Raw genomic sequence first — 25126 nt, 5'->3', positions numbered from 1 at the left:
ACATACAGGCAACATAGCTTAGTAAAGAGGTCAAGTTAAACAAATATAAAGAGATGGGCACTTGGGGAAATGTGCACTTTTCGAAGGAAAATAATTCTTTGTCTTGAATGTTATTTGGGCCTTTACAGTTCATAAATTAAAAATGGTACAGTCCAAACATCCTGTATATCAGGAAACCTAGAAGGGATCCGCAGTCCATTAACAATTCAATTGCAGGTATTCTCGCCATGGGTTTGAACCTACTGTGCACAGAACGGAAAAGACCATTCCATAAGAAGTTGTCATATAGTGAAGAATAACAACCCTCTGGGTTTGGTACCTTGCAGACTAACACATTTATTGTGGCATGAGTTTGTGCAGGTTATAGATTATCAGATGAATAAAATGACCAGTAAACTTGGTTAGAGTTAGGTTCAGTGAAGGAGCAGGATTGTAAAAAAAAGAGGGAAAAAAGAATACCGGTAATATGCTAAAGTTTCTGAGAGGATCGCCATGTTAGTCTGTTGCAGCCAAAATAAGAGAGTTTTGTCCTCAGACCCAGTCCTAAAATCAAGGTGAATAGTACCAGCTGGGCCAAAGCATTTCAAAATCGCACCTAATACTGTATGAGATAAAATCAATGCTTTAATGCATATATGGGGTGTAGTTTCTTTTCGAAAGTGTCAGCCATGCAAATCAAGTGAACTTGTTATTCAGCAACTTAGTAGTCTAAACTACTCTGAACAATATTTGTCAAAGTATGTTAATTCTTGGAGACTGGAATGTTCAGCCACTGAGGGATAGCCAAAATGGTGCCCTCAAAATGTTGTTGGACTCCTACTCCCATCAGCTCCAGCCAGCATGGCCACTGGTAAAGGATGATGGGAATTGTAGTCCATCAACTAACCACATCCATTGTAAAACACTTCCTTAGCTTATCTGTAGGAAGGCCTCCAGCCTCCATTGATGATACTGGTTTCCATAGAGTAGGAAACTACCTAGACTCATAAAAGCTTAGGCTAAAACCAGCAGCTCGTTCTGCAGCACATTTAATGTCCTATATTCCATTTATATAAGAGATGTGGCTTTTCTTTTCCATGAGATGGGAAGCAGAGCTATTCCATCCACTCTGCTGTTAGATTAGCTCATTTTTTGCTGCTTTTCTCCCTGAACTGTTGAGACCCAGCTGATCGCTTTAAGAACTTTGCAACATTCAGAGCTGGTACCTGGGTTTGCTTTTGCCTTGTGTGTCTTGCGTTGTAGATTTTAAGCCTGCTCTGGGAGCCTCTTTGGCTGAAGTATAGCATAAAAATACTTTCAGTAAATAAATGAATGGTGTTGTGCATAAAAGTTGGGGTTTATTATAAAGGTTGGGGTATATTATAAAGGTTCATTATATGAATTGAGCACAGCAGGAACGTATGTCTGAAAGCTGTAATACTGGTTTGACAATGGTGGAACATAATTGTGTGTCTTGGGAAACACAATATTGCCACAGCCTGAATTGAGAGTCTCGTGAATGCATAAGCATGTCTCATCACATTCTTCCCATGACCTGACATGCATGGCTGTCTAGTCCTGTAGGGTAATAGACCATTATTTCTGCATTTTCTGCAGGCTCTGATGATGATCTGGAAAATAAGATAAAACCATACAATAAATGCATAGCAAGTTAAAAGTTAAAAACAAAGGTCAGTAACCCATTTGGGGGGAATGTACTCTTAATTGCCTGCATAGGCCTGGCTGAATAGAAAAGTTTTCAGCAGGCATGTAAAAGTTGGCACAGAAGGCACTTGCTAAATCTCTATTTGTTGAGTATTCCGCAGGACTGGACTGATGACTTCAAAGGCTCGGTTTCTTCTTGTCAAAGGAGGCTTGCCAGCTCTAAACAGCCAGTGATGCTCCTGTAGATAAACTCAGTGATCAAGCTGGGATATAAGTGTTCAGGTAATCCCTGAGGTACCCTACATCTAACTTGCTTTATAAATGAATACAAGAACTTTGGACCTGGCTTGGGCAAGGTAGGGCAGGCAGTACTGCTGTTTTACCAATGGTATCACATTTTCTCAACCAGACCTTCTGAACCAGAGGCAAAAGCTGCCAAGTTACTGCTTCATAGAAGAGCAGGATATAAAATGTTTCTATATATGTTTATGTTTTCAACACATAAACATTTGTAGTGCCTTATGCAGATCCTTATTTGTAGTAATTTCAGAGTACGGGGATATGGAAAGGTTATATATGTGTATATCAGGGAATTTTAATAAATACTGGCTGGTTGCCAATCTTTCTTGGGAGAAATGTGCTTGAATTAGTTATGTCTGCATATGTCTGGGTGCTCTTGGATGAAGTTGATCTGATTTCAGTCTGTATTCAGGTGTGACTTTGGCACTTCACAAATAATCTGCAATGGATGAAAGATGCCAGGAGAACAAATCCCTTTTCTCCCGGCCTTTGGCTAATTAAACAGTCTATGGCCTTTTAAACTGGTGGCAGACAGTATTGTTTTGTTTGTTATTATGTTCTGTATTTTTGTGTTTTTATACTGTAAACCGCCCTGTGATCTTTGGATGAAGGGAAGTGTATGTATTTAATAAGTAAAATAAATACATAAAACAGAGGAGTGTGGTCTTGTGGCTTCTCATAGACCTCTCATTAGCTTGTTTCGATTCTACTAAAAATGTAATCCTTGTGGATGATCGGTCTAGGATGGAGATAGGAGGTACTATTTTGCAGTGGTTCTGCTTCTTCCTGGTGGGCAGATTCCAGAAGACTGAGGGCATTGTGGTTTGGTGCTATGGCACTTGTGCTTTGAAACCTCAAGTTTTTATCTTACATAAACATTTACACGAAACCTCTGGATGAAACTGTCTGGAGAATGGGAATGAGATGTGAACAATATGCTAATGACTCCCAACTATATTTTCTTTATACCTGAATCAGACATGACAGCTTGGAATCAGTAATGGCTAGATGAGAAATAATAAACTGAAGCTTAATCCACATAACATGGAGCTGCTGTTAGCTGGTTCTGGGAAGGCCTTTGGTTTGCTTGGGATGTATTTGTGCACAAAAGGCCTTTCTGTAGCAGATGCAGCTCCTCCTAGACAAAACATAATTGTGCCACAGTTATCCATGTTCTTGTAACATCCTGACTTAGTTTAAGATTCAGCAGACTGCCCTTGAGAAAAATGGCACAAACCCAGGAAAGTACCACTGAAAGGGCAGGGGGGAGAAAAGGATAAACTGAAGGTGTTTGATGAAATATTTATCTCAGATTCGTATGGGATAGCTCAGTTAGTAGAGCATGAGATTCTTAATCTCAGGGTCATAGATAAATGATGTAAGGAGGGAGCTGCAGCCCAAGATAGGAAAAGAGGTAGTATGGGAACACCTATCTACTTTAAATTTCCAGAGCCTGGTGAGCTGCATCCAAGGGTACTAAAGGAGCTTCTGGGTGTAATTTCAGAGCCTTTGAGAATTGTTGGAGAGAGAACAAGTGAGGTCCCTACAGACTGGAGGCGAACAAATGTCCCCATCTTCAAAAAGGGGGGAAAGGAAGACCCAGGTAACTATGAACCGGTGAGCTTGACATTGATACCATTAATCCTAGAACACATAATTCAACAGTTGGTCTGTGAGCATTTGGAAAAGGATGCTCCACCATGGTTCTCAAAACCAAGTCATGCCAGACCAATCTGATTTCTTTTCTTTTTTTATGGAATTACAAACTTGGTGGATCAGGGAAATGCTGTGGACATGGTGTATCTTGATTTCAGTAAGGCATTTGACAAGGTCCCCCATTTATTCTTGTGAGGAAACTGATAAAATGTGGGTTGAACAAGGTAACTGTTAGGTGGATTCATAGCTGGTTGACTGACCAAACCCAAAAAGTACTCATTAATGGTTCCTCATCATCTTAGAAAAAAAGCGAGAAGTGGGGTGTCAGAGGTTCTGTCCTGGGCCCGTTGTTATTCAACATCTTTATAAATGACTTGGATGAAGAAATTGACAGGATGCTCATCCAATTTGCTGACGGTAACAAACTGGGAGGGGTAGCTAATGCTGCAGAAGACAGAATCAGAATTCAAAATGAACTTAACAGATTGGAGAACTGGGCGCAAGCAAACAAAATGAATTTCAATATGGACAAATTTAAGGTTCTGCACTTATGCAGGAAGAACCAGCTGCACAAATATAGGTTGGGGACACCTGGGTTACTAGCAGTACATGTGAAAAGGATCTAGGGGTCTTGGTGGACCACAAGCTTAGCATGTGTCAACAGTGTGATGCAGCACCAAAGAAAGCTAATGCTATTGTGGGCTGCATCAAGAGAAGTATAGTGTCCAAGGGAAGTAACAGGACCACTCTGTTCCACTCCTGGAACACGGTGTCCAATTCTGGGCACCACAATTCAACCACAATGTTAAATGTGGAATGTGTGCAGAGTAACCAAGATGATCAAGGGTCTGGAAACTAAGCCTTAGGAGCAGTGCTTGAAGGAGCTGGGTATGTTTAGCCTGGAAAAGAGGAGACTGAGAGGAGATATGATAACCATCTTCAAATATCTTTAGGGCTGCCACATGGAAGAGGTAGCATGCTTGTTTTCTCCTGCTCTGGAGGGAGGATAGGAGACTTGAACCAATGGTTTCAAGAAAGCAGATTCCAGCTAAACGTTCAGAAAAAAATCTTTCTGACAGTAAAAGCTGTTCAGCAGTAGAACAGACTCCCACGAGAGGTGGTGGAGTCCCCTTCCTTGGAGGTTTTTAAGCAGAGGTCATCTGTCATAGATGCTTTAGCTGAGATTCCTGCATTGGGGGGAGGGGTTGACTAGATGACCCTCGTGATTCCTTTCCAACTCTACAATTCTATGATTTATCGTGTTTGGGAACGGTCCTTCCTCACGGGCATGTTTTGAAGAGCTGTTCCCAAGTGCACAAACCCATGTAGGAACAGGAATCGCTATACATGTGTTTCCCTATGCGTGTTTACGCGGGTCCCATTGGGTCCAGTAGTACTTAAATCGCTTAGCTTAGTTCAGTTGGTCTAGGCGGGCGGTTAGGCTTTGTCCCTGACCTGGACCGGGACCCCCGGAGCTGAAGGGAGCAGCTACCAGGCACCAGTGGCTCTCCCGTGCTTTTTTCTTTACCTCAGCGCCATGGCCTCACGGCTCGCCTCACCACAATTGGGGAAGTACAAGCGATTGCAGGCGTCTTCTTGCCGCACGCGGTGACGTAGGCACGCCCGTTTGACGGGAGCTTTCTCTTTTTAAACGATTGGCCGAAAATGAGACTTGCGCGGCACTAATTGGTGGACAGGGAAGGGAAGGGCGGAACCGGGAGCGCTCGGTGGCTGCGGTGGTTTATGCTGGACGGCGGTGGGGCGGGGGGAGGGGCAGCGCAGTTATTGTCTGAGGCTTTGGGGCCTCGGCGCTTGTAGGGAGCCGCTGGCGGTTAGGCCGGGCGGCCTTTTAATTCCGCCCCGCGCCCTCCTCCGCGGGTCCTTCCTTCCCAATTCGGAGCCGAGCGGGTTCCTCAGCTGCCCGTGTGGACGAGGTCCTCAAGCCGGGTCTCGTCTACGCTGCCGCCGCCCAACATTTCCTCCGAGAACAGCGCCGGAAAAGGAGCTCTTTTTAAAAAAAAGACATATTCTGGTCCCTCATGGGCCGGGTGTGTGTGTGTGTGTGAGGTATTTTTTTTTTTGTCACCCTTCTACACACACACACACTCCGTCCTTCAGACGGCCGGCCTTTATTTATCTATTTTAGGCTGAGGTGAAAAGCTCAAACGTGAAATAAAACGTCCGTGGCCCTCAGCTCCAGCTATAGAGACAGGAAAGGGCGGGGGGGGGGGGGGATTACGCGCGTGGCCGTGGGCGCGCGCGTGCGCGCTGGACGTTTGAAGGGAGGGGGGACAAGGGAGGAGAGCCTGCGGTGTGAGTGTTCGCGCGGGCGCGCGGCCCACAAAGCGAAAGAGTGTGTGAGAGAGAGAGGGGAGAGGAAAAAAAAGGGGGGGGATTGTTCGTTGTGTGGATGCGCGCGCGCGTATTAGCGTGAGGGCAACCTTGGGGGCCCGTCGGACTGCGCGTGCGTGTGTGTGAGGGCGCGCGGGCGCGCGCGCTGGGTGGGAAAAGGATCTTTCTCTGTGTGGGAAAGGAACACCCCCCCACCCCCCATACACACACGCCGCCCGCCCCCTCCCAAATCTGCGGTGCATGAGAGAAGCGTGTGTGTGCGTGCGCGCGCCTGCAGCCCTGTGCCGGCCGCGGGTGGCTTCCCTCTCCCCTCCCCCCACTTTTCTTTTGGGGGAAAAAAAGGCTTTTGTAGATATATATATATTTATAATTATTTATACTGAGGTGAGGGCCAAAAAATGGCAAAATCAGGAGGAGGTGGTGGTGGAGGAGGAGGAGGAGGTGGCGGCGGCGGCGGAGGAGGAGGAGGAGGAGGAGGCGGCGGCGGCAGCGGGGGTTTAACCTGGGTGGTAAGTTGCCTTGGCATTTTCTTTCGATTTCTCTTCCCTTCTCGGCGGTGTTGCTTTCCTTTAACAGGCTTGGCTTGAAATGGGAGGCGGAAGGCCTCGGGGAAAATAATGGAGGAGCGGCGAAGATGCTTGCAGGGATGGAGAATGGGGATGCAGAGAGAAAGGGAGAAGGGGGAGGACTAGGCTGCTTCCAGGGTGGAAAGTACAGGGTTGGGTGTTTGCTGATTCTGGCGAGGGAATGGGAGCCCTTGGCTTTGCTGCTATGGGACCTTCACTTGCTGGCTTTTGGGGGGGACGGGTGTGTGGCCTGCCAGGGGTTCGCAGAGTTAAAGGGGGGTTATGTGGCACCCACTTGTGTTACTGACTCTTACTCAGTGTGCTTCTTGAGTACACATGGCTATTTTGTTTCTGTTGATCAGTTGATAAGAAGAGGGGTCTCCCCACCCCGCAATTCCTGCAGAGTGGAAAGGTTGAAACAGTTTTTAAGGCCTCTTAGATTTGTTTCGCGTCTAGCCAAAGCATTGAACTAGCAGGCTGAAAGTGAACCGTCTCTCCAGCTGGGCCACTGCAGAATTCACACCTGAACTAGTAATAAGGATTTGGGATTTATCAGTTTTCTGAAAACTGGGGTCCTTATGTGCAAGTACCTTTAGCTCCATCCCTACACAAAATAGGTAAATTATGAGAGGATCAGCTTTTGGATCTTGATATAAAAATACAGTGAGTATTCTGCTGGGGAAAATTTAGTGGGAAAGGGAGAGTTAAGTGGTCATGAAGCCATATGATGGGTTTTTTAAGATTAGAGGTTGTGATATGCTGTTTCTGGCCCAGTTGAAAGAAATCCCATTTGGAAAGACCCCAGGAGGGAGCAGATAGCTGAATGGATACAGTTCCCCAATCAGTCATTTACTTCTATTTCTCTTGTTCAGCAGAGAGTTCAAACCAGGGTCACTTCCTTAATGTAACTGGCAAGAAAAGGCAACACAGCACAATGGTGTAAAGGAGCAGTTTTCTTCAAGACGGGCTTGCTGCTACTCTAGAGCTTCATGTAGTAATACAATGTTACTACCCTAACTTCATTAGGACTGTTGCTTTGAAAACAAAAATATTTCCATTCCACTTTTAAGTCAGGTGTCCTGTAAAGGAAAGACAATGTTGCTATTCTTTATAAATTGAAAAGTGGCAAATTCTATGTGTGTCCCAGGATGCCTATTTTTAGGTACATAGTGGCAGCCACGCTTTAAAAATAAGGCAACTCGTGGAATATTGCAATCCTTGCTGACAAGTAGGCTATGTTTCTATAACCAGGAGGGCAAACTATTCCTTGTTCTTCTGTTGTACTTGCTGGAGGAACAGTTGACATGTGCAAAGAGCAGAACTGATATTAATGTAAATGTCCCAGTTTGCTTTGTCAAGCAGTAGACTGGACTGTATAAGTGGATTTGTGAGCAGGGATGGTCTTCACCTTGTTGCTTCATATAGCAGTGGTACCCACCTTCTGATGAGCAGATTGACTTGATGATAGATACTTGCCATTTGAAACAGTTAGTCAATCTCATAGATCTATCAGATGCACTTGCAGGTGCATGTATCCAGCCAGTGGAAAGTTTTGAGGGAATGTCATTCTTAAGCGCTTTCTAGTCTTGCTTCTTTAATAAATTAACTTTGAAAGTGGAGCTGTAATAAGGATCACTATTTGGGATGATGTATTAACTCCACTAACTTTTAAAAAAATATGTCCAGAAATGCAAATTGAGCAAAACATTTAGTATGGACACAATGGCATTAGTGTTCCAGCTAAAGTCCCAACTATCTTTGAACTTGCACTTTGAATTTAGTAGTTGAGGGCTGGGATTATTTCATTTGTGATGCATGAGCACTAAATCATTTTCCTAAAAAGTATTGCTATTTGTGTGTATTGTTGTAATCGTCTGCTACTTCCATAGTCCTTGTTCTTTCAGCTTTCAAGGTGATCTTTCATTACTTTACCATATTTGTATTAAAATTGTGATTCTGTGTAGGTAAAAATTGGCAAGGCCTCAAACACTAGACATAGTGAACTCTCTGCTAAAGGAAGAATTAATGTTCAAAGGTGTCTTTGACAGATTATTACTATTTATTATGACTACATTTCAGAGTTAAACTAGTACAAGCGTCCTTGGCAGATATGCCTTTTGCAATTTCTTATGGATAACACCAGTAAAGCAGTGGAGTTAGGATCCTTAAATGGAAACCCCCCCCCCAATTGTGTATACCCGTTAAATATGTTTTGATATTAGTATAAAAACTTAATTACATTTTTTAAAAAAATAAGTTATACCCTCAAAACTTTTCTGAATAAATTGTGGAAGTTGAGTAAACTGTTTCTTTTCAATAAATATTAAAGTTAAAACTGGAAATGATTCACAGTGATTTTCCCCATTGTGAGTACTGGATGTAACGATCCAAGGGGAGGTATCTGCTCTAATCTATTTTGTATCTTTGCCAATTTACAGTGTATTAAAGAAGTTGGGGAGACTGTATCTGTAAAAGGAATATACAGACCTTAAGTACATTAACTTTATATACATTAGCTTTATATACATTATTAACATTAGCTTTTCTAGCAAAACTTTTTTGTCATAACAAAAACCCCTTAAGCAAGGAGATTGGTACACAACTAGAGCTTTTATTGTGCTTCCTGTGCAAGACCTCATTTTCTGCACTCTCACATTGAATGTTTCTGCACATCATGCCAGTAATACATCTTGGAATAGCACATTCCTAGAATACAGAACCAGAGCAAATACGCATATAGTCATGGTAGATTTGATCCATGCGGCCTCTTATAGAAAGGAAAGGGAAAAAAGAAATGTAAACGAAATATTAAGACTTCATCCATTTTTGCTCAGAGGTTAAAAGCAAGAAATAATTGGCTTGTATTTATGTATGTAGCACTAAAACTTGGCTTAGTGCTATGTTTGAGCCTTGACTTGTATGTTCCCCTCTGCTCCCCTCCCACATGGCCTGATGGAATTCTATACAAGTTTTACTTTCCACAAATCCTGGCTTGTTAGTGTAGCAGTCCAATAGGCAATGATTTAAAACAAATTTTGGATTATCAAGCTAGCTTCATGACGGGTTTGAAATTGTTTTGTTTAGAAACCTATCAGTATTTATTTTAAACCATGATACTTAGTTCAGATACCTAAAAGCCAGGTTGCATGGAAACTTAAAGTAAACACTAAAAATCTCATGGGGCGTGCATGTGTCTTCAGGCTTTTTCCAGCTCATGCACATAGCACTAAACCATGGGTTAGTGTTACATGTGTACTATCCATCTACCCATCTTCTGCTGGCCATACATTTGCTTGCTTGAAATCACACTGACATTTGACATCTATTACTATGCTCAAGTGACACATACAAACAATACAGCTGACATGCAGACCCAGTCCAAAACTGCATTTAATTTATGAAGTGGTGGAACAAATGCAGCCTTAATTCCCAGAGCTACTGGCAGCTGAAGATGGTCTAATACTTTCTTCTTGCAAGCATATATAACAGGTGACATCTGTGCCCAAAGAGATGTATAGGGCTGCAAATATTTAAATGTTTCCATCTGTGATTAGTTGTTGATCAAGGAGATAATACAGAGAATGTGTAACTGTTAAAGCTGAGAACCTGATCTGGACCATCTGTTCCATAGTTTTGTAAAATAATATGGTTCGTGTGTACGTAAAGAAACATCACTTTAAGATATTACAAGACAGTTTCTCTTCTGATGGAGTTGTAAAGTGTTTGAATCATGAACATCAGAATATTTTATGGCCTGTGTACTTATGACCTTAAAGAAATCTCATTTTACTAGGAACTAATAAAAGGTGGTTTCTTTAAAGGTAATGATAAGTGTCTCATAATTTGGGAACAAACCAACTATTCTGTCAACTTATGAGTAGAAGCCTTTCCTTTCCTCACGCCAATTTAACACATTTACATCTTGGATCTATGTATGCTGACTTAGGAGTAAGTCCCAAGTCATAGAATTGCAACCTTAGCCTTTGTGAATTAAAACCCAACATTACCATTAGTACTGTACTCATTGGTTTGGTGTTTTTTTTTAAAGTGCTATTTTGGTGTTCTTGGACAATGAGAAGTAGGAAAAGTGAGGCAGCAGCTGTAGTTCATTTTAAAAAAATTAAACCTCATAGTAGAGACTTCAGTGCAGTTTAAAATATATCTTTGACCACACCTCCAATAAATAGTTGAAAAAGGCACAATGCTTTAAAGGCATAAAAGCTGTGTCTGATCTGGAATCTCACAAGACTGCTGAAATAATACATCGCATATCTGTCTAAAACATAATAAGAGTTTGCCATTACAGAGTGTTTTACAACCTTGGAACAACAATAAGACTGGCCGTATTCACATGCCACTTGGAATTTTGGTTAAGCTTAGCTATGTCTTAAAATGCAGCATGCTGGTGCGCAGGGAGAAAATCACAGCCGCTTCACTCCTTCTGCGGTGCTGCAGCATTATGGGAGCCTAACCATGGTTTGTATTGGAGTTCTGTCTGAAGCTGGGCTTGTGGTTTCTCTCTCCCCCACCCTCCCCGTAATCCATGAGCTATGAGCTTGGTTACAGCTTGTGCTTCGGGAGAGAGACAAATCACACTTCTGAGTTCAGACTACACTAAGGCAAACCATGGCTTAGCTCTTACGAACGGAGCAACAGGAATAGGAGGAGTGAAGCGACCATGATTCTCTGTGTGGTTCACCTTTAAACTATAGTTAAGCAGTACTGCGCTGCCCTGGTGTTGGTCTTCCATTGCACCAGAAGCGACTTAGTCATGCTGGCCACATGACCCAGAAGAGCTGTCTGCGAAGTGGACAAACGCCGGTTCCCTTGGCCTGTAAAGTGAGATGAGCGCCGCAACCCCAGAGTCGTTTGCGACTGGACTTAACTGTCAGGGGTCCCTTTACCTTTACCTTACTCTAGTTTAACGTGAGATGTTAACTAGGCCAGAGTTTCTGCTCCTGTCACATTTATAAACCTTCAGATATGCTATTCTGTGTACATATATCATTCATGCATACATCATTTCATTTGTATGTCCCCTTCCCATAGTTAACACATTGCTCAAAGGTGGCTTACAGTATTAAAAAAATACTTTAATTACAATCATAGAAGTCATAAAGAATGTTTAAAAATTAAAAAAATACCCAACCAGATTAAATAAATTTCCACATAAGTCATAATAAGATCTAAAATAAAGATATAAAACAGCAACACCCCTCCCCAAAAAAACCTTCCCTGAAACATACCTCAGTCAAAGAGTCTGCTCAGCAGCCTCAGCTTTTGTAGCTGGAGTCATTCAGGGCCCTGCTCACCCAAGCCTGGAGGAAAAAGGCCTGCAAGGCCTTCCATGACTCACAGCCAAGATGGCATAGTAGCCATATGTGTGTGCTGGGGAAGAGATCATGTGGGGAGAACAACTTCTTAGCATTTTTAGGCCATGGACTGCTCTAAAGCAGGTATGAGAAACCTGTGGTCTACCATAGGTTGCTGAAATGCAACTCATGTTATCTCTGATGTTTGGTAATGTTGGCACCTGAAGAGCCACAGTCCCCCACCCCCAGTTCTGAAGGTAGCTAGCACTTTGAATTAGGTTCCAGTGCTACTTTTTCAGTGGGGTTGCTGATGTTGCTGTTGTTATTCATGTCACGTATATACCACTTTATATTTTAAAGGAAAAAAAATCTAAAGCTGTTTACAATACATTAAAACATCAAATAAACTGGGTGTGGGGGATGAACCATGTACTCCTTGCAAAAAAAAAAGTGGGATTTAAATGCAATAAATAAGCTCTTCGGCTTACCTGCTTAAGAAAGCCAGGTGGAGATGTCAGTTGCCAACCTGCAATCGGACCTGCACCAGTTGCAAAACACGCTTGGAGCATGGCTAATTTCAAACACTGCTTCAGAGATAAAGATAAACCACAGTTTTGCCCTGAGCTTTTTAGGTGTCACGGGCCTACATGTTCCTTCCTCTCAGTTGTTCTCTCCCGAGTTTGTGACAGCCAGGTGCTGCTTTGGGTTAAATATCAAAATATACATTTTGCTACCAACTGGGAACCTGTGGAGTATGGAGTGTGTGAGCTGAAGGCTCATTCACCCAGTGCCAAACCATGGTTTGGTGTTAACCTTTGAACCAACCCTATATGGCACTCTCCCTCCCTTTTTAAAGTGAGGGCACTTTTAACATTTTGTATTATGGTGTGATGATGTTTCCTGTATAGAGGGGTGGAGAGAAATCTTTAACATGACCCAGTAGAAAGTGCAGAAGGTAATAGGTCAGATAAATTCCCATATTATAAAAAAAAAGAAAGAAAACTCTTCTACCAAAGCCAACAATATGGAGGCATGTCCTCTATGCATCAATAACCTCTTGGTTTGTATCTTTTCCTCTAGTGGCAACAAGCATTGCTACTAGCCCAAAGTCTTTGCACAATGAAGAATTAGAAAGCTGTAGTTATTTTATTAATGGAAAAGGTTCTTACTTGCAGTTGTAGAATGGGATGAATCAGTATAGTTTGGTTACCTTTCCTCCTTTTATTTCAGACACTTTTTGATAATCAGAATAATGCTTCAAAAAAGGAAGAACCTGAACACATGAATAAGAATGATTCAAAGAAGATGTCTGTTGAGAGAGTTTATCAGAAAAAGACTCAGCTTGAGCATATTCTTCTCCGTCCTGATACATACATTGGTTCAGTGGAACCTGTAACTCAGGTAATTTTTATTTTTCTCTTTAATTAAAACAAGTGTTTATATTGTAACTGAAGGTTTATAGCAATGTTTCTGTGTGGTTTTCCCCCCTATGTCAGTCCAAATGTATGGGAGGGATACGGAGAAAAAACAGTCCTGAGAATTAAAAATAAATATGTTCTGTGAATATTTAAAGTAATAGCAGTAAATATTTATTTTAAAGTTCAGTAAAGTAAACTCTTGTTTTTGTGTTTTTGTGTGTTTGTGTGTAGCTGATGTGGGTGTTTGATGAAGATATAGGAATGAATTGTAGAGAGATTACCTATGTACCTGGCTTATACAAGATCTTCGATGAAATTCTTGGTAAGTGTTTATAATTGTGATATTCTGCCATCCTCAGCATTTTCAAAGTGCTTACAATGGAATAATTCAGGAGAGTTTAGAACTGGCAAAAACATGTTAGTAATCAACCACGATAAAGAGTAAAAATAGATTGTGGGATTGCATGCTCCCTTCTTTCAGGGTCATATGCTTACAAATTCCCTCCATTCAGCCCCTGCTGCTCTTAACTATGACTTGGGCTTATACTAATTTTGAACTGATTAATGTTCAGTGTGTATTTCCAGTCCAGAATTTGCAAAGATCCAAATGGTACATAAGGAGTCCAGTCAGTTCAGAGTTAACCATAGTAGTTTTTGAAGAACTCAGCATTGTAAGGGACCTCTAGGGTCATCTAGTATAACCTCAAGAAACTCACCACTGCATAACACCGTACCATTGTTAAGGGTGGAGGGGACTGGGAAACCAACAAACAATCCTACAACTTATTCCCTATCTCCTAATCATAATTATAATGGCCATGTACCATCATAGCAACCTAAAATTCCTTTAATTTTATGTGGCACACTAGAACTATGCATTGGTGAGGTTTTCAGTTTTACATTTTGTATGATCAAGGATTATGGCGGCATTGGGAACACCATAACTGAGGCTCACAAATAAATCAACACAAGTTATTGGCTCATAAAATATTTTACCAGCCTCCTATTCGCTCATGTCCAGGTTGATTGTCTGTGAACCTAAGAAGATAAAAATGCCAACTTTTGTAAAGATTCCTTACCCTGGTCAACCGAAGATAAATATTACTTGCCACAGGTGACTAGTGAGTGGATATTTACAAGCTCGCAATAATTTTACGTCAGGAATCTAGCTCAATAGTGACTTCAGTGAAAGTACTACTGTACCATCACCAATATCATGTACAATTTTATTTATTTTGTTGTCATTTCATATTAGCTATTGGCACATGCTTGCTAAAATATTCAAGCATATTAAAAAGCTGGGAAATTGTCAGCGTGATCCTCACTCTGAATCATAATACTTGATTTTAGACCATTTTATTCATCTGAAAGCCTATAGTATTCCCCACCACCACCTCTGTAGTATAACTAAAGAGGACTGAGATATCTGACAACTTTTTTCTGTTAAAGTAAATGGTCTATGAAGTTTATCATTCAACAACACAGAAATATTCAGTAACCAAAGTATGGCTGGTCCTTTAATCATGCTATTCCACACAATTTACTAAATTGCAAGTAGAGTTACCACATTTTATTAGCAGGCTCTTACACATTTCATAGCGCTTTTGCAGGCAGAATTTCACCAGGAAATTCCTAGCATAAAGATGCATTATTAGAATAAGTTTCGCAAATTGAATTAGACTGTTGTGCAGCTGTTAAAAACACAGGAGCTCTGTCAAATTGGCTGAGAATTTCCCCCTTAGTTTTTAAAACATGATTTCTCCACATTTAGGCCAAATTCATAATATTTAGTTCAGTAAAGGGATTTTGTTTTAGAGGGCCAGAGTACTGTTTTAATGATTTCGGGGAATTAAATTAAAATTTAATATTGCCAGATCTAATAGAGGCAGGGAAGGATTATATATGTGTGTATGATGTCCTGTCACATGGAAATCTTTGTAATCATGTAACTAAAACTACGTGTCAGACCACTTAGGAGTATTCCTCATTGAAATCAATGGAGCCTACTTCTGAATAGATGTGTATGGGGTAGTACTGAACAGGATAATTCAGCTTATATCCTTCTTTGCTGTCCTAGAAACAGGGCACAGTTGCTGGTCAGTGGTGGCTAATAGCCATGTGTTTGGTGTGGAGGGGAGGTGAAAGGGAGAAGCAATTAAGAAATGCAGCATTAAATCACAATGAAAAATAATGGAAACGGCAACAGCAAAAAATTAAAACAAAATGTATGTGTCACAATGGCATTCTTCACATCATAATGCCATTAAGAACTGGATAAACTAACTAGAAGTGCGTCGTAGTGTATTTTGTGACTAATATTTCTTAAGGTGAATTAACTGATACATTTGAGTAGCCTTTTACTTATTTACTCTTCTGCCTGGGAACATCATCCATGAACTCGGGAGTCACAGATTTCACTTCCAGATTTGTGAGCTCCAGCATTTCAGTTGCCAGGGATCACATCGCATTGGGGAGACATGCTTATCTTGAAAAACTGGTACTGGCATAATGTGTGAACTATCCATTGGCATTATGTTTGATATTGAAAAAGTAGAAAAACTAAAAGAATAAAGTTGGGGCCATTGACATCAGAATGAAATAAGTATGAGTGCAGTGATAAGTAACATACTAGAAAGGTCCGAATGAACTCAGTGGACTGTTTCAGGAAGATCATATGATGTGTTAAAGTTTCTCAGAGGTATAGCATGTGCTGCATGTGAATACAAAAATATTTAGCTAGTTGAAGTTGGTTGGATACTTAACTAGGTAAAGGTTTTTTTACTGCCACTAAGAAATGTTTATTCATTTTTAGTAAATGCAGCAGACAATAAACAGAGGGATAAGAATATGACATGTATTAAAATATCAATTGATCCGTAAGTAAACTTTTTTTCTAATTTACCTGAGAAAAGGGCATTCATTTTTTTGTAGTTGACATGTTTAAGTAAAATTTGGCTTGCATTATTTAGAGTACTTAGAACGAAGGAATGTTAAAATGCATATTCATAGAAAAGGCAGTTAAAATAGTGGGGAGAATTTTGAATGTCATAGGAGGAAGACATTTTGAGTGTTAAGTCTGCAGTAGGCAATTGCCCCTGTTTTTATGGATGTGATATAAAACTGAGTACATTTTTAAGAGATTACTTCATTGAGTACTCAACATATGCAGACTTTCATTTGTACGAACAGTTTTGTTTTTTCAAAGCGGAAAACATTCATGTGACACCAAAGGTGCATTTCCACTAGCAGAAAGCATTTTTTCATGGAAGGGCTCTTCACTTGGTGGAATAGCAATACATGATAAAAGTGACCCCAGTTCAGAACCGTTCTTGTGTAAGACTTTTCACAAGCTTGTTCCCTGGTCTGTTCATTGCTTGCTACAGTTTATAGCCTACAGCCTGTGTTTTCCTTATTCATTTTTCTATAGTATAAATCTTAAGACAACCCTGGTTACTTTGGCACTGCACTTTCAGAATTTGTGGTATAGCCCAAATACATTGTTTCTTTCTGCTCATAGTTTTTTGTTTCCGTATTATAGTATGTATATACAGTTGTACCTTGGAAGTTGAACGGAATCCGTTCCGGAAGTCTGTTCAACTTCCAAAACGTTCAAAAACCAAAGCTCAGCTGCTTCTTCTTCTTCTTCTTTAAATTTGATCTTTATTGGTTTATAATCGACACAGACACATTGGGGGGGGGGCGACAAAAATAGCACATAATTTGCAACAAAAGAAAGAAAAGAAAACAGTACAGTGTGAAAACACAAACACATTTCAGCTATCGACTTCTGACCTCCTTGGTGTGGGTTCTTTGTTTCCTTGTTACCTGCCTCTATTTTTCAATAAACTTAACCTATATTATATCTTATTTGTGTTCTTTATACCTTATGCAATTCTGAGAGTTATTCAAAGCATTCTAAAGTTTTAATATGGGGACAATATTCTTTTAAATATTGCCTATAGATCTCCCATTCCTTTTTAAACTTTTGGGTCGTTCTATCCCTGATCTTTTCCGTCATATTCACTGTTCCATATATTCAAGTAGTTTAACTTGCCACTCCTCTTTTGATGGAATTTTATCTCCTTTCCACCCCTTGGCAATCCAAAAACCAAAGCGCAGCTTCTGATTGGCTGCAGGAAGCTCCTGCAGCCAATTAGAAGCCCCATCAGACGGTCGGTTTCCAAAAGAATGTTCAAAAACCGGAACACTCACTTCCGGGTTTCGATCATTTGGGAGCTGATTTGTTCAGGAGCCAAGGCATTTGAGATCGAAGGTATGACTGTAAAGTATTTTGAGGCTATAGTCAATGTGAAAACTGAGTAAGCTTGGGTTAAGGATGGCTTTGTATTTGTGAAATCCATGAGTTACACTTTATTTTTTGCCTGAAAGGTGCCCTGAAACTTGAGCTTTCTTTTTTCTTTTCTTTTTTAAAGTAAGGTTATGGGGGGAAATGTGTAGATACCTTTTCTGTGAAAAGAGATTGAGTACAGTGTGATCAGTACTCACTTTTCCTGGTACAGAGGAATTCTCCCTGTTGCTATTAGACAGCAACAGTGTGTGTGTGTAAGTGTATGCAAATTCAACATTGTGTGACAAAATATTTATTTACATCTCCAGTGAATCAAATATTATAAGTATCTGGAATAATGGAAAAGGCATTCCAGTCGTGGAACACAAGGTAGAAAAGATGTATGTTCCTGCCTTAATCTTTGGACAGCTGTTAACTTCCAGCAATTATGATGATGATGAGAAAAAAGTTACAGGTAAACATTTTGTTCAGGACCTATTAGAGGACTAATACTAATTTGTTGTCATCATTTTGTAATGATTGGTTTATTTTTGATAGAAGGGAAATACTTTGGTTGGCAATAAAGTATATGCAAGATTTAATTTGACATTCCTCTAGCTGACAGTTCCTAGTCCTTCATTAATACATAATGTGTATACTTACTGGAATCCCTTGTGCGCACTTAGTATCATTAGGAAATGTTTAGTAGGACAAGCAAAATTTTGGGATAAATTGTTTTCTAAATGTTTTTCCCTTATTTTTTCAGGTGGTCGTAATGGCTATGGTGCAAAACTTTGTAATATATTCAGTACAAAGTTTACAGTTGAAACTGCTTGCAAGGAGTACAAACACAGCTTTAAACAGGTATGCTGGTTTCCCTTTAATTCTTTGGACTTACCCTCTTTGGTTGAAAAAAATCCCCCTTTTAAAAGCTTTATATTGCACAAAATATATCCATTTGTAATTCATGTGAAAATACCAATTAGCTCAATAAGATGTTTGGTCCATTTGCATCTTAAGGATATTTGTCTTGTTTGAAAATGTCCTAACATATAACTATAGAAACGTGTGTGATTCTCCTTAATTGTCTTAACCCTAGTGGAGAACTAACAAAAACTACTATTGTGTCATCTTTTTCAGTGCATTCAGTTTCTGGTCAGTGTGCGTGTAAATTGATTTATCTTCTCACAAGAAGCTGGTTGGCCTGGTTTAGGAAAATATTTTTCACTGCTGTTGTTCATAGCTGTCAACTTTTCCCTTTTCTTGTGAGAAATCCTATTCGGAATAAGGGAATTTCCCTTAAAAAAGGGAAAAGTTGACCGCTATGGCCATTTTATCTTTTGAGATAAAATGGAGCATCATTTCTAGCCTTCTCAATATGGCATCTGCCATGTATTGTTTTTTCACCTAAAAGCTGCTGTTACAGATATGTTGCAGCATAGGATGAAACTGTTTAACTGAACTATCTATTTTGTAATTTATGAACTTCTATGTATTCACACTTGTGGGTGGCACTTGCAGGTGGCACTGTGGTGTAAACCACTGAGCCTTGGGCTTACCGATCAGAAGGTCGGCGGTTCGAATCCCCACAACGGGGTGAGCTCCCGTTGTTCGGTCCCACCTCCTGCCAACCTAGGAGTTCAAAAGCACGTCAAAGTGCAAGTAGATAAATAGGTACCGCCCCGGTGGGAAGGTAAACGGTGTTTCCATGCACTGTTCTGGTTTCTCCAGTCATGCTGGCCCCATGACCCGGAAAAACTGTCTGCGGACAAGCATAGGCTCCATTGGCTAGTAAAGCTAGATGAGCGCTGCAACCCCAGAGTCGTTCACGACTGGACTTAACTGTCAGGGGTCCTTTACCTTTTTTATGTATTCACACTAGGAAATTTTCAAGGAAAATTTAAAAACAAAAATTGTTCAGAAATTATGTTTGACTTCCACTGCTAGTATTCCTGTAGGGTTAGCAAACTTTTAAAATAATTTTGTGATTTAGTTAATTTTGGATTCACTCCATAATCGTTCTGAATCAATGATGCAGTGGCCCACAATCAAGTTATTTGGTTGCAGTATCAGTTATGATATGGGAAATAGTTACGTTATACTTGCCATGTTGTTGCTTATAATCATGTTGGGGTGGTATTTATTTTATTTTTGAAGGACAAAGCTTAAACTCTTCGTACTGCCCCTGAATACAGATTTAACATACCTGCAAAGTGCAAGAATCAACATTATTCTATGCACCCTTTTTGGTAGTGGTAGAATATAGAAAGATTGCTATTGACATGTACTCCCTCTCTCTTTCTCTCATTTTTAAACACAGACTTGGATGAACAATATGATGAAGACTTCTGATGCCAAAATAAAACATTTTGAAGGCGATGACTACACATGTGTCACATTCCAACCAGATCTTGCTAAATTTAAGATGGAAAAACTTGACAAAGATACTGTGGCCCTAATGACAAGAAGAGCTTATGATTTGGCAGGAGCATGTAAAGGGGTCAAAGTTATGTTTAATGGAAAGAAACTACCTGTAAGAGGCTTAGTAAATTATTTCCATAATTGTATTTGTGTGCTTTAAAACAGTAAGTAATTAATTTTGTAAAATCACAGGTGAATGGTTTTCGTAGTTACGTTGATCTTTACGTAAAAGACAAGTTGGATGAAACTGGAGTTGCTCTGAAAGTTATCCATGAACTTGCAAATGAACGCTGGGATGTATGTCTCACTTTAAGTGAGAAAGGATTTCAGCAAATTAGCTTTGTGAACAGTATTGCTACCACAAAGGTGAGTTGTTTTATATAATTTACAGTGGTTGAACTGGTAAACAGCATAAAGGGAAATGTGGCATTAAGCTACTCATGAATGTCATGTTACTGTGGTTAAAATGTCCAACATTTAATTCCCAAGGACTACGTCGGTTCAGTTTTTTAAAGAAGACTTTCAGTTTAAATATTTTGCAATAAATTTCCTTAGTAGACAAAAAAGGTGAGAGACTGGCATAAGGCATGAATAGATGCATCCAGGTTATTTTGAGTTTATTGCAACATTCACACTTTTTAACAATGCCAGCATTCCCTAACCTGATGCCTTCCAGGTGTTTTGGATGACAGTTCTTATTATCCCATACCATTGGCTGAGGCTGATGGATATTGAATCCAAAATATCTGAAAGGCACCAAGTTTGGGAAGACAGAACTATGCCAGTGGTATGCATTCCAGGCTTGATAATTTGTAACATCCTGTGCTCTCACATATCTTAGGCCAGGCACCCCCGAACTCAGCCCTCCAGCTGTTTTGGGACTACAACTCCCATCATCGTAGCTAACAGGACCAGTGGTCAGGGATGATGGGAATTGTAGTCCCAAAACAGCTGGAGGGCCGAGTTTGGGGATGCCTGTCTTAGGCTCTCATGCAGTTCATGGAATTGATATATAATTTATATATAAAATAAAGAATGCTTGTGGTGTATGTGTACACATGCACCTTTACGAGTTTAGAGATGTTAGAATATGAGAGAGCGAGTGCAAACATTTCTGGGTATCTTATTTCTTTGTCCCTCCTGTGGAAACTACAGATAAATTAGTAATTAGTAATTCTAAAGTTTAATTCTCTCTCTTTACTGACTTCCTTTTATTTTTAATTTTAAGGGTGGTAGGCACGTTGATTATGTTGTAGATCAAATTGTTGGAAAATTGATAGAGGTGGTGAAGAAAAAGAACAAAGCTGGCGTTTCAGTGAAACCATTCCAGGCAAGTTGATCCTCGCTTCGGAGAAAAATATTGGTCTGTCCTCGTTTCAGATAAAAAGGTTTATCATTTCGGAATCTTTGATTCCTTTATTGTTTGTGTGTGTGTTTGCTTTTTGAACAGGTAAAGAACCACATATGGGTTTTTATTAATTGCCTCATTGAGAACCCGTCTTTTGATTCTCAAACGAAAGAGAACATGACACTTCAGCCTAAAAGTTTTGGGTCCAAATGCCAGTTATCAGAGAAGTTTTTCAAAGCAGTAAGTATTGCATATTTATTTGATATTTTTATGGGAAATATGGGAAATGTAATCCTCTTTGCATGAAGGAAGGGAACTATGACATTCAGATTTATGTGGTTTTTTAGTATGACAGTGTTGACTGTCCAGAAATGACTGTTAATGTGGCTGAATAGAAAATAATTAATTACCAGAGCCCTCCTGGTTTTGCTTGTAAAATACCCTTTTTAATAAATGAAATATTAAGGTTATTTTGCGCAAGATAAATTTGCAGTATATCATTTTTGGAGAGAAATCGATCCTGACACTTCAGTATATTTTATTTCTATCAGTGTGAACCTTTTTTTGTATTCCTAAGAATGACTGTGATTTTTTTTGTTTTGTATTATAGGCCTCTAATTGTGGTATTGTAGAAAGCATCCTGAATTGGGTGAAATTCAAGGCACAAACACAGCTGAACAAAAAATGTTCATCAGTGAAACACAGCAAAATTAAGGGCATTCCAAAACTCGATGATGCTAATGACGCTGGTAAGAGCAAACTGTCTTCTAGCATAGTTACCTGTATAAAATATGCATTTTATTTTTTCATAAAAAGACTAAATGACCAACACACATATTCAAAATTTTGAACAAATATATTTTCCCTTTGAGCAAATACGTTTTCCTCATTCATTGTAAAAATGACCCTATTTCAGCATTAATGTCTTCATGCTGTGCACAATTATGTTAAAGCAAGCTTCTCTTTTCCTCTTTATATTGTTTGCCACTGAAAGATTAATTCTGGACAAAGGGTTTAAAACACTTTCTTATATAATTGTTGATTAAAAGAAGCAAATCAAGTCAAATATGCATCTCTGCCTTTTCAATCAATCAGTTGCTTTTTAAAAATTGAGTTAACTGTGTGTTGCTTTCTTGCATATAGTCTTGGCTGAAGATTTCGTCAACTTAATTTTTTTGTCTCTCTCTCTCTCTCCCCGCCCCCCCTCCCAATTTGAAGGTGGCAAACATTCCTTGGATTGTACATTGATTTTAACTGAGGGAGACTCTGCCAAATCTTTAGCTGTCTCTGGCTTAGGTGTCATTGGAAGAGATAGATATGGCGTGTTTCCACTCAGGGGTAAAATTCTCAACGTTCGAGAAGCATCTCACAAACAGGTAAGGAAAAGCCATTTAAGAAGGTGGCTGATGAGTGTATACATAATACACATATAACACACATATATATGTCTGTGTGTAATATATACATGCTAAACTGTTGCTTGCCTCCATTTCTGCTTTCTACACAGATTATGGAAAATGCAGAAATTAACAACATCATAAAAATTGTAGGTCTACAATACAAGAAAAGTTATGAAGACCCAGAGTCTCTGAAAACATTAAGATATGGCAAAATAATGATCATGACTGATCAGGTCAGTGAAAGATTTAGAATTCAAACAACCCATCCCACTTTGCCACGTTGCTTTGAAGATAATTCTGTTCTCCTTATCATCTCTGTATTACTTTTCATATCACTTGCCTGGCTGCCTCTCAGCCTTTATTTCACACCACCTTGGCAACACCCTCTCTTTGCTCCTTAGTGATTCGGACATTCATATTTGTTTAGCCCGCTTGAGTCCTGTCAGGGGGAAAGGTGGGATATAAATGAGTTTAAAATAAAATAAAAATTAAAAATACTTCTGCCTTTGTTCAGCCTTGACATTTCATTTATTTTTTATATTTAGGATCAGGATGGATCTCACATTAAAGGCTTGCTGATCAATTTTATTCATCATAATTGGCCTTCCCTTCTGAAACATGGATTTCTTGAAGAATTCATCACTCCAATTGTAAAGGTAAGTACACATTCTTCTGACACTAATTATAAACATACAGGGACAAAAAATTCATGTTCTTTTCTGATGTCAAACATTTTCAAAACAACATCCTTCTATGTAGTAAAAATATATATATTCAGGGAATAGATACCTTATTGAGTTGAATGATATCCTAAAGCAAAAAGTGACAAAAGGAAAGAGAATAGACTCAGATACATACAAACCCTTTCTTGGAATAGACCAACAAAAGAAAAATGTGAAAAGTTGAAATAGAAAGAAGTGGTAGAACTAACTTGCCTTTTATTTTTTCTTCTGACTTTGGGGAATTTGGAAAAGGAACTCTGGGTTAGAGAGTTCCATTTGTTTATCAAATTGAGGCTTTGTACAAATGCTGTAATATGTTCGGAACTGTGATTTATTTAGCATTGGCACAGGCATTCGCTGCATGAGAATAAAATCACAGGCACTGGAAGAAGTATTTTGCCTGGACATTATTGGGAAGAGGCTGAACACATCTCCCATATTTCCATCTAGGCCTCTTCTCTTCCCCAATCCAATTCCTTAAGATCTGGACCTCAAATAACTTGTGGTGCATGAAGAGAGAAGGATTAATGGGGGCATGGGAGCTGTGTACTGATCATTAGCTGTAATGTGTGAGAGAGATGGCGGGGGAGCTGCTGCACCCACAGCAATCTATTTTGAATGTAATTTTCATAAACTTGAATAAAAAAATAGTTGCAGGATCTAACTTGTAAATCTTTTGTTTTTAAGGCAAGCAAAAATAAACAGGAACTCGCCTTCTATAGTATTCCTGAATTTGATGAATGGAAAAAACATATGGAAAACCATAAAGCATGGAAAATAAAGTACTACAAAGGTTTGTGTTTTAACTTCCTTGCCCAACAGCCAAGTACCAAATCCTTTGAGATCCAGTCCAGTTAAACTTATTAATAACTAACAGCCCGGTCTTTACATGTTTTCTCATAAGTAAGTTCAACTGAGTTTAATGGGGCTTACTCTCAGGTAAGCAGGTATAGGATCATAGTCTCAACTCAAAACCAATGGAATAGTTAGTTGAGACTTAGCTACTCTCTTTTTTTAAAAAAAAAATAATATTTATTAAAGTTTCAAAAGAAAAAAAATCACATTAGTAAAAAAAATTAACAATGAAAAGGAAAAATACAAAGTAGAAAAAAAGAAAAAGCAGTTAAAAACAATTTCATCTTTTCCTCACTTCTTTTACGTTTACTTGTTTCCCAGACCTCCTCATACCTCCCTCTTTTGTATTCCAATTAAATTTGTTAATCCAACAATTCCTTTCCCTCCTTTGTAATCCTAATCTTTAATCTTGATATATTATAACTTTAGATTTTTACATATTAAAAACCAATTTTTCCATATTCTTTTGTACCTGTACAGCTAGAAACCACTTAACTTCAATCCAACATCATTCTAACATTCATTAATTTTGCAATATTTCTGTAAATAGTCTTTAAATTTCTTCCAATCTTCTTCCACCGACTCTTCTCCCTGGTCACGGATTCTGCCAGTCATTTCCGCCAATTCCATGTAGTCCATCATTTTCATCTGCCATTCCTCCAGTGTGGGTAGATCTTGTGTCTTCCAATGCTTTGCAATGAGTATTCTTGCTGCTGTTGTAGCATACATAAAGAAAGTTCTGTCCTTTTTTAACACCAATTGGCCGACTATGCCCAGGAGAAAAGCTTCTGGTTTCTTCAAGAAGGTATATTTAAATACCCTTTTTAGTTCATTATATATCATC

At 39.4% G+C, this 25126-nt stretch overlaps 1 protein-coding gene and 1 long non-coding RNA gene across 11 annotated transcripts in view; one reads left to right on the top strand and one right to left on the bottom strand.

Moving 5' to 3' along the window:
- Positions 1-1317: 1317 nt before the first annotated feature.
- LOC308459540 lies at positions 1318-5913 on the bottom strand. The gene is made up of 2 exons (XR_013978102.1): positions 5129-5913; positions 1318-1610 (listed from the first exon to the last, which is right to left on the bottom strand). It is a non-coding gene; the product is annotated as an uncharacterized lncRNA (long non-coding RNA).
- TOP2B (DNA topoisomerase II beta) overlaps positions 3212-25126 on the top strand; it is a 47393-nt gene continuing 25478 nt past the window's right edge. For 2 of the 10 annotated variants that reach the window (XM_080974547.1, XM_080974546.1), the window contains exons 1-15: positions 6164-6461; positions 13061-13231; positions 13480-13570; positions 16061-16124; positions 17866-18011; positions 18303-18400; positions 19857-20069; positions 20150-20323; positions 21186-21287; positions 21408-21545; positions 21916-22054; positions 22524-22681; positions 22813-22938; positions 23251-23361; positions 24115-24220. In XM_080974547.1, the coding sequence (XP_080830673.1) occupies positions 6351-6461; positions 13061-13231; positions 13480-13570; positions 16061-16124; positions 17866-18011; positions 18303-18400; positions 19857-20069; positions 20150-20323; positions 21186-21287; positions 21408-21545; positions 21916-22054; positions 22524-22681; positions 22813-22938; positions 23251-23361; positions 24115-24220 (1948 nt within the window). In that variant the 5' untranslated portion in view covers positions 6164-6350. Of the gene's footprint in view, positions 3562-6163; positions 6462-13060; positions 13232-13479; positions 13571-16060; positions 16125-17865; positions 18012-18302; positions 18401-19856; positions 20070-20149; positions 20324-21185; positions 21288-21407; positions 21546-21915; positions 22055-22523; positions 22682-22812; positions 22939-23250; positions 23362-24114; positions 24221-25126 lie in introns of those variants that run through there. The other 8 variants (XM_080974544.1, XM_080974543.1, XM_080974542.1 and 5 more) reach the window with 8 other exon arrangements.

The sequence above is a fragment of the Podarcis pityusensis genome (genome assembly GCF_964106645.2).
Source record: "Podarcis pityusensis genome assembly, chromosome: 12".
In the NCBI taxonomy this organism is placed as follows: domain Eukaryota; kingdom Metazoa; phylum Chordata; class Lepidosauria; order Squamata; family Lacertidae; genus Podarcis; species Podarcis pityusensis.
Note: the sequence above shows the minus strand (reverse complement) of the source record. Positions and strands in the feature narration are given on the sequence as shown.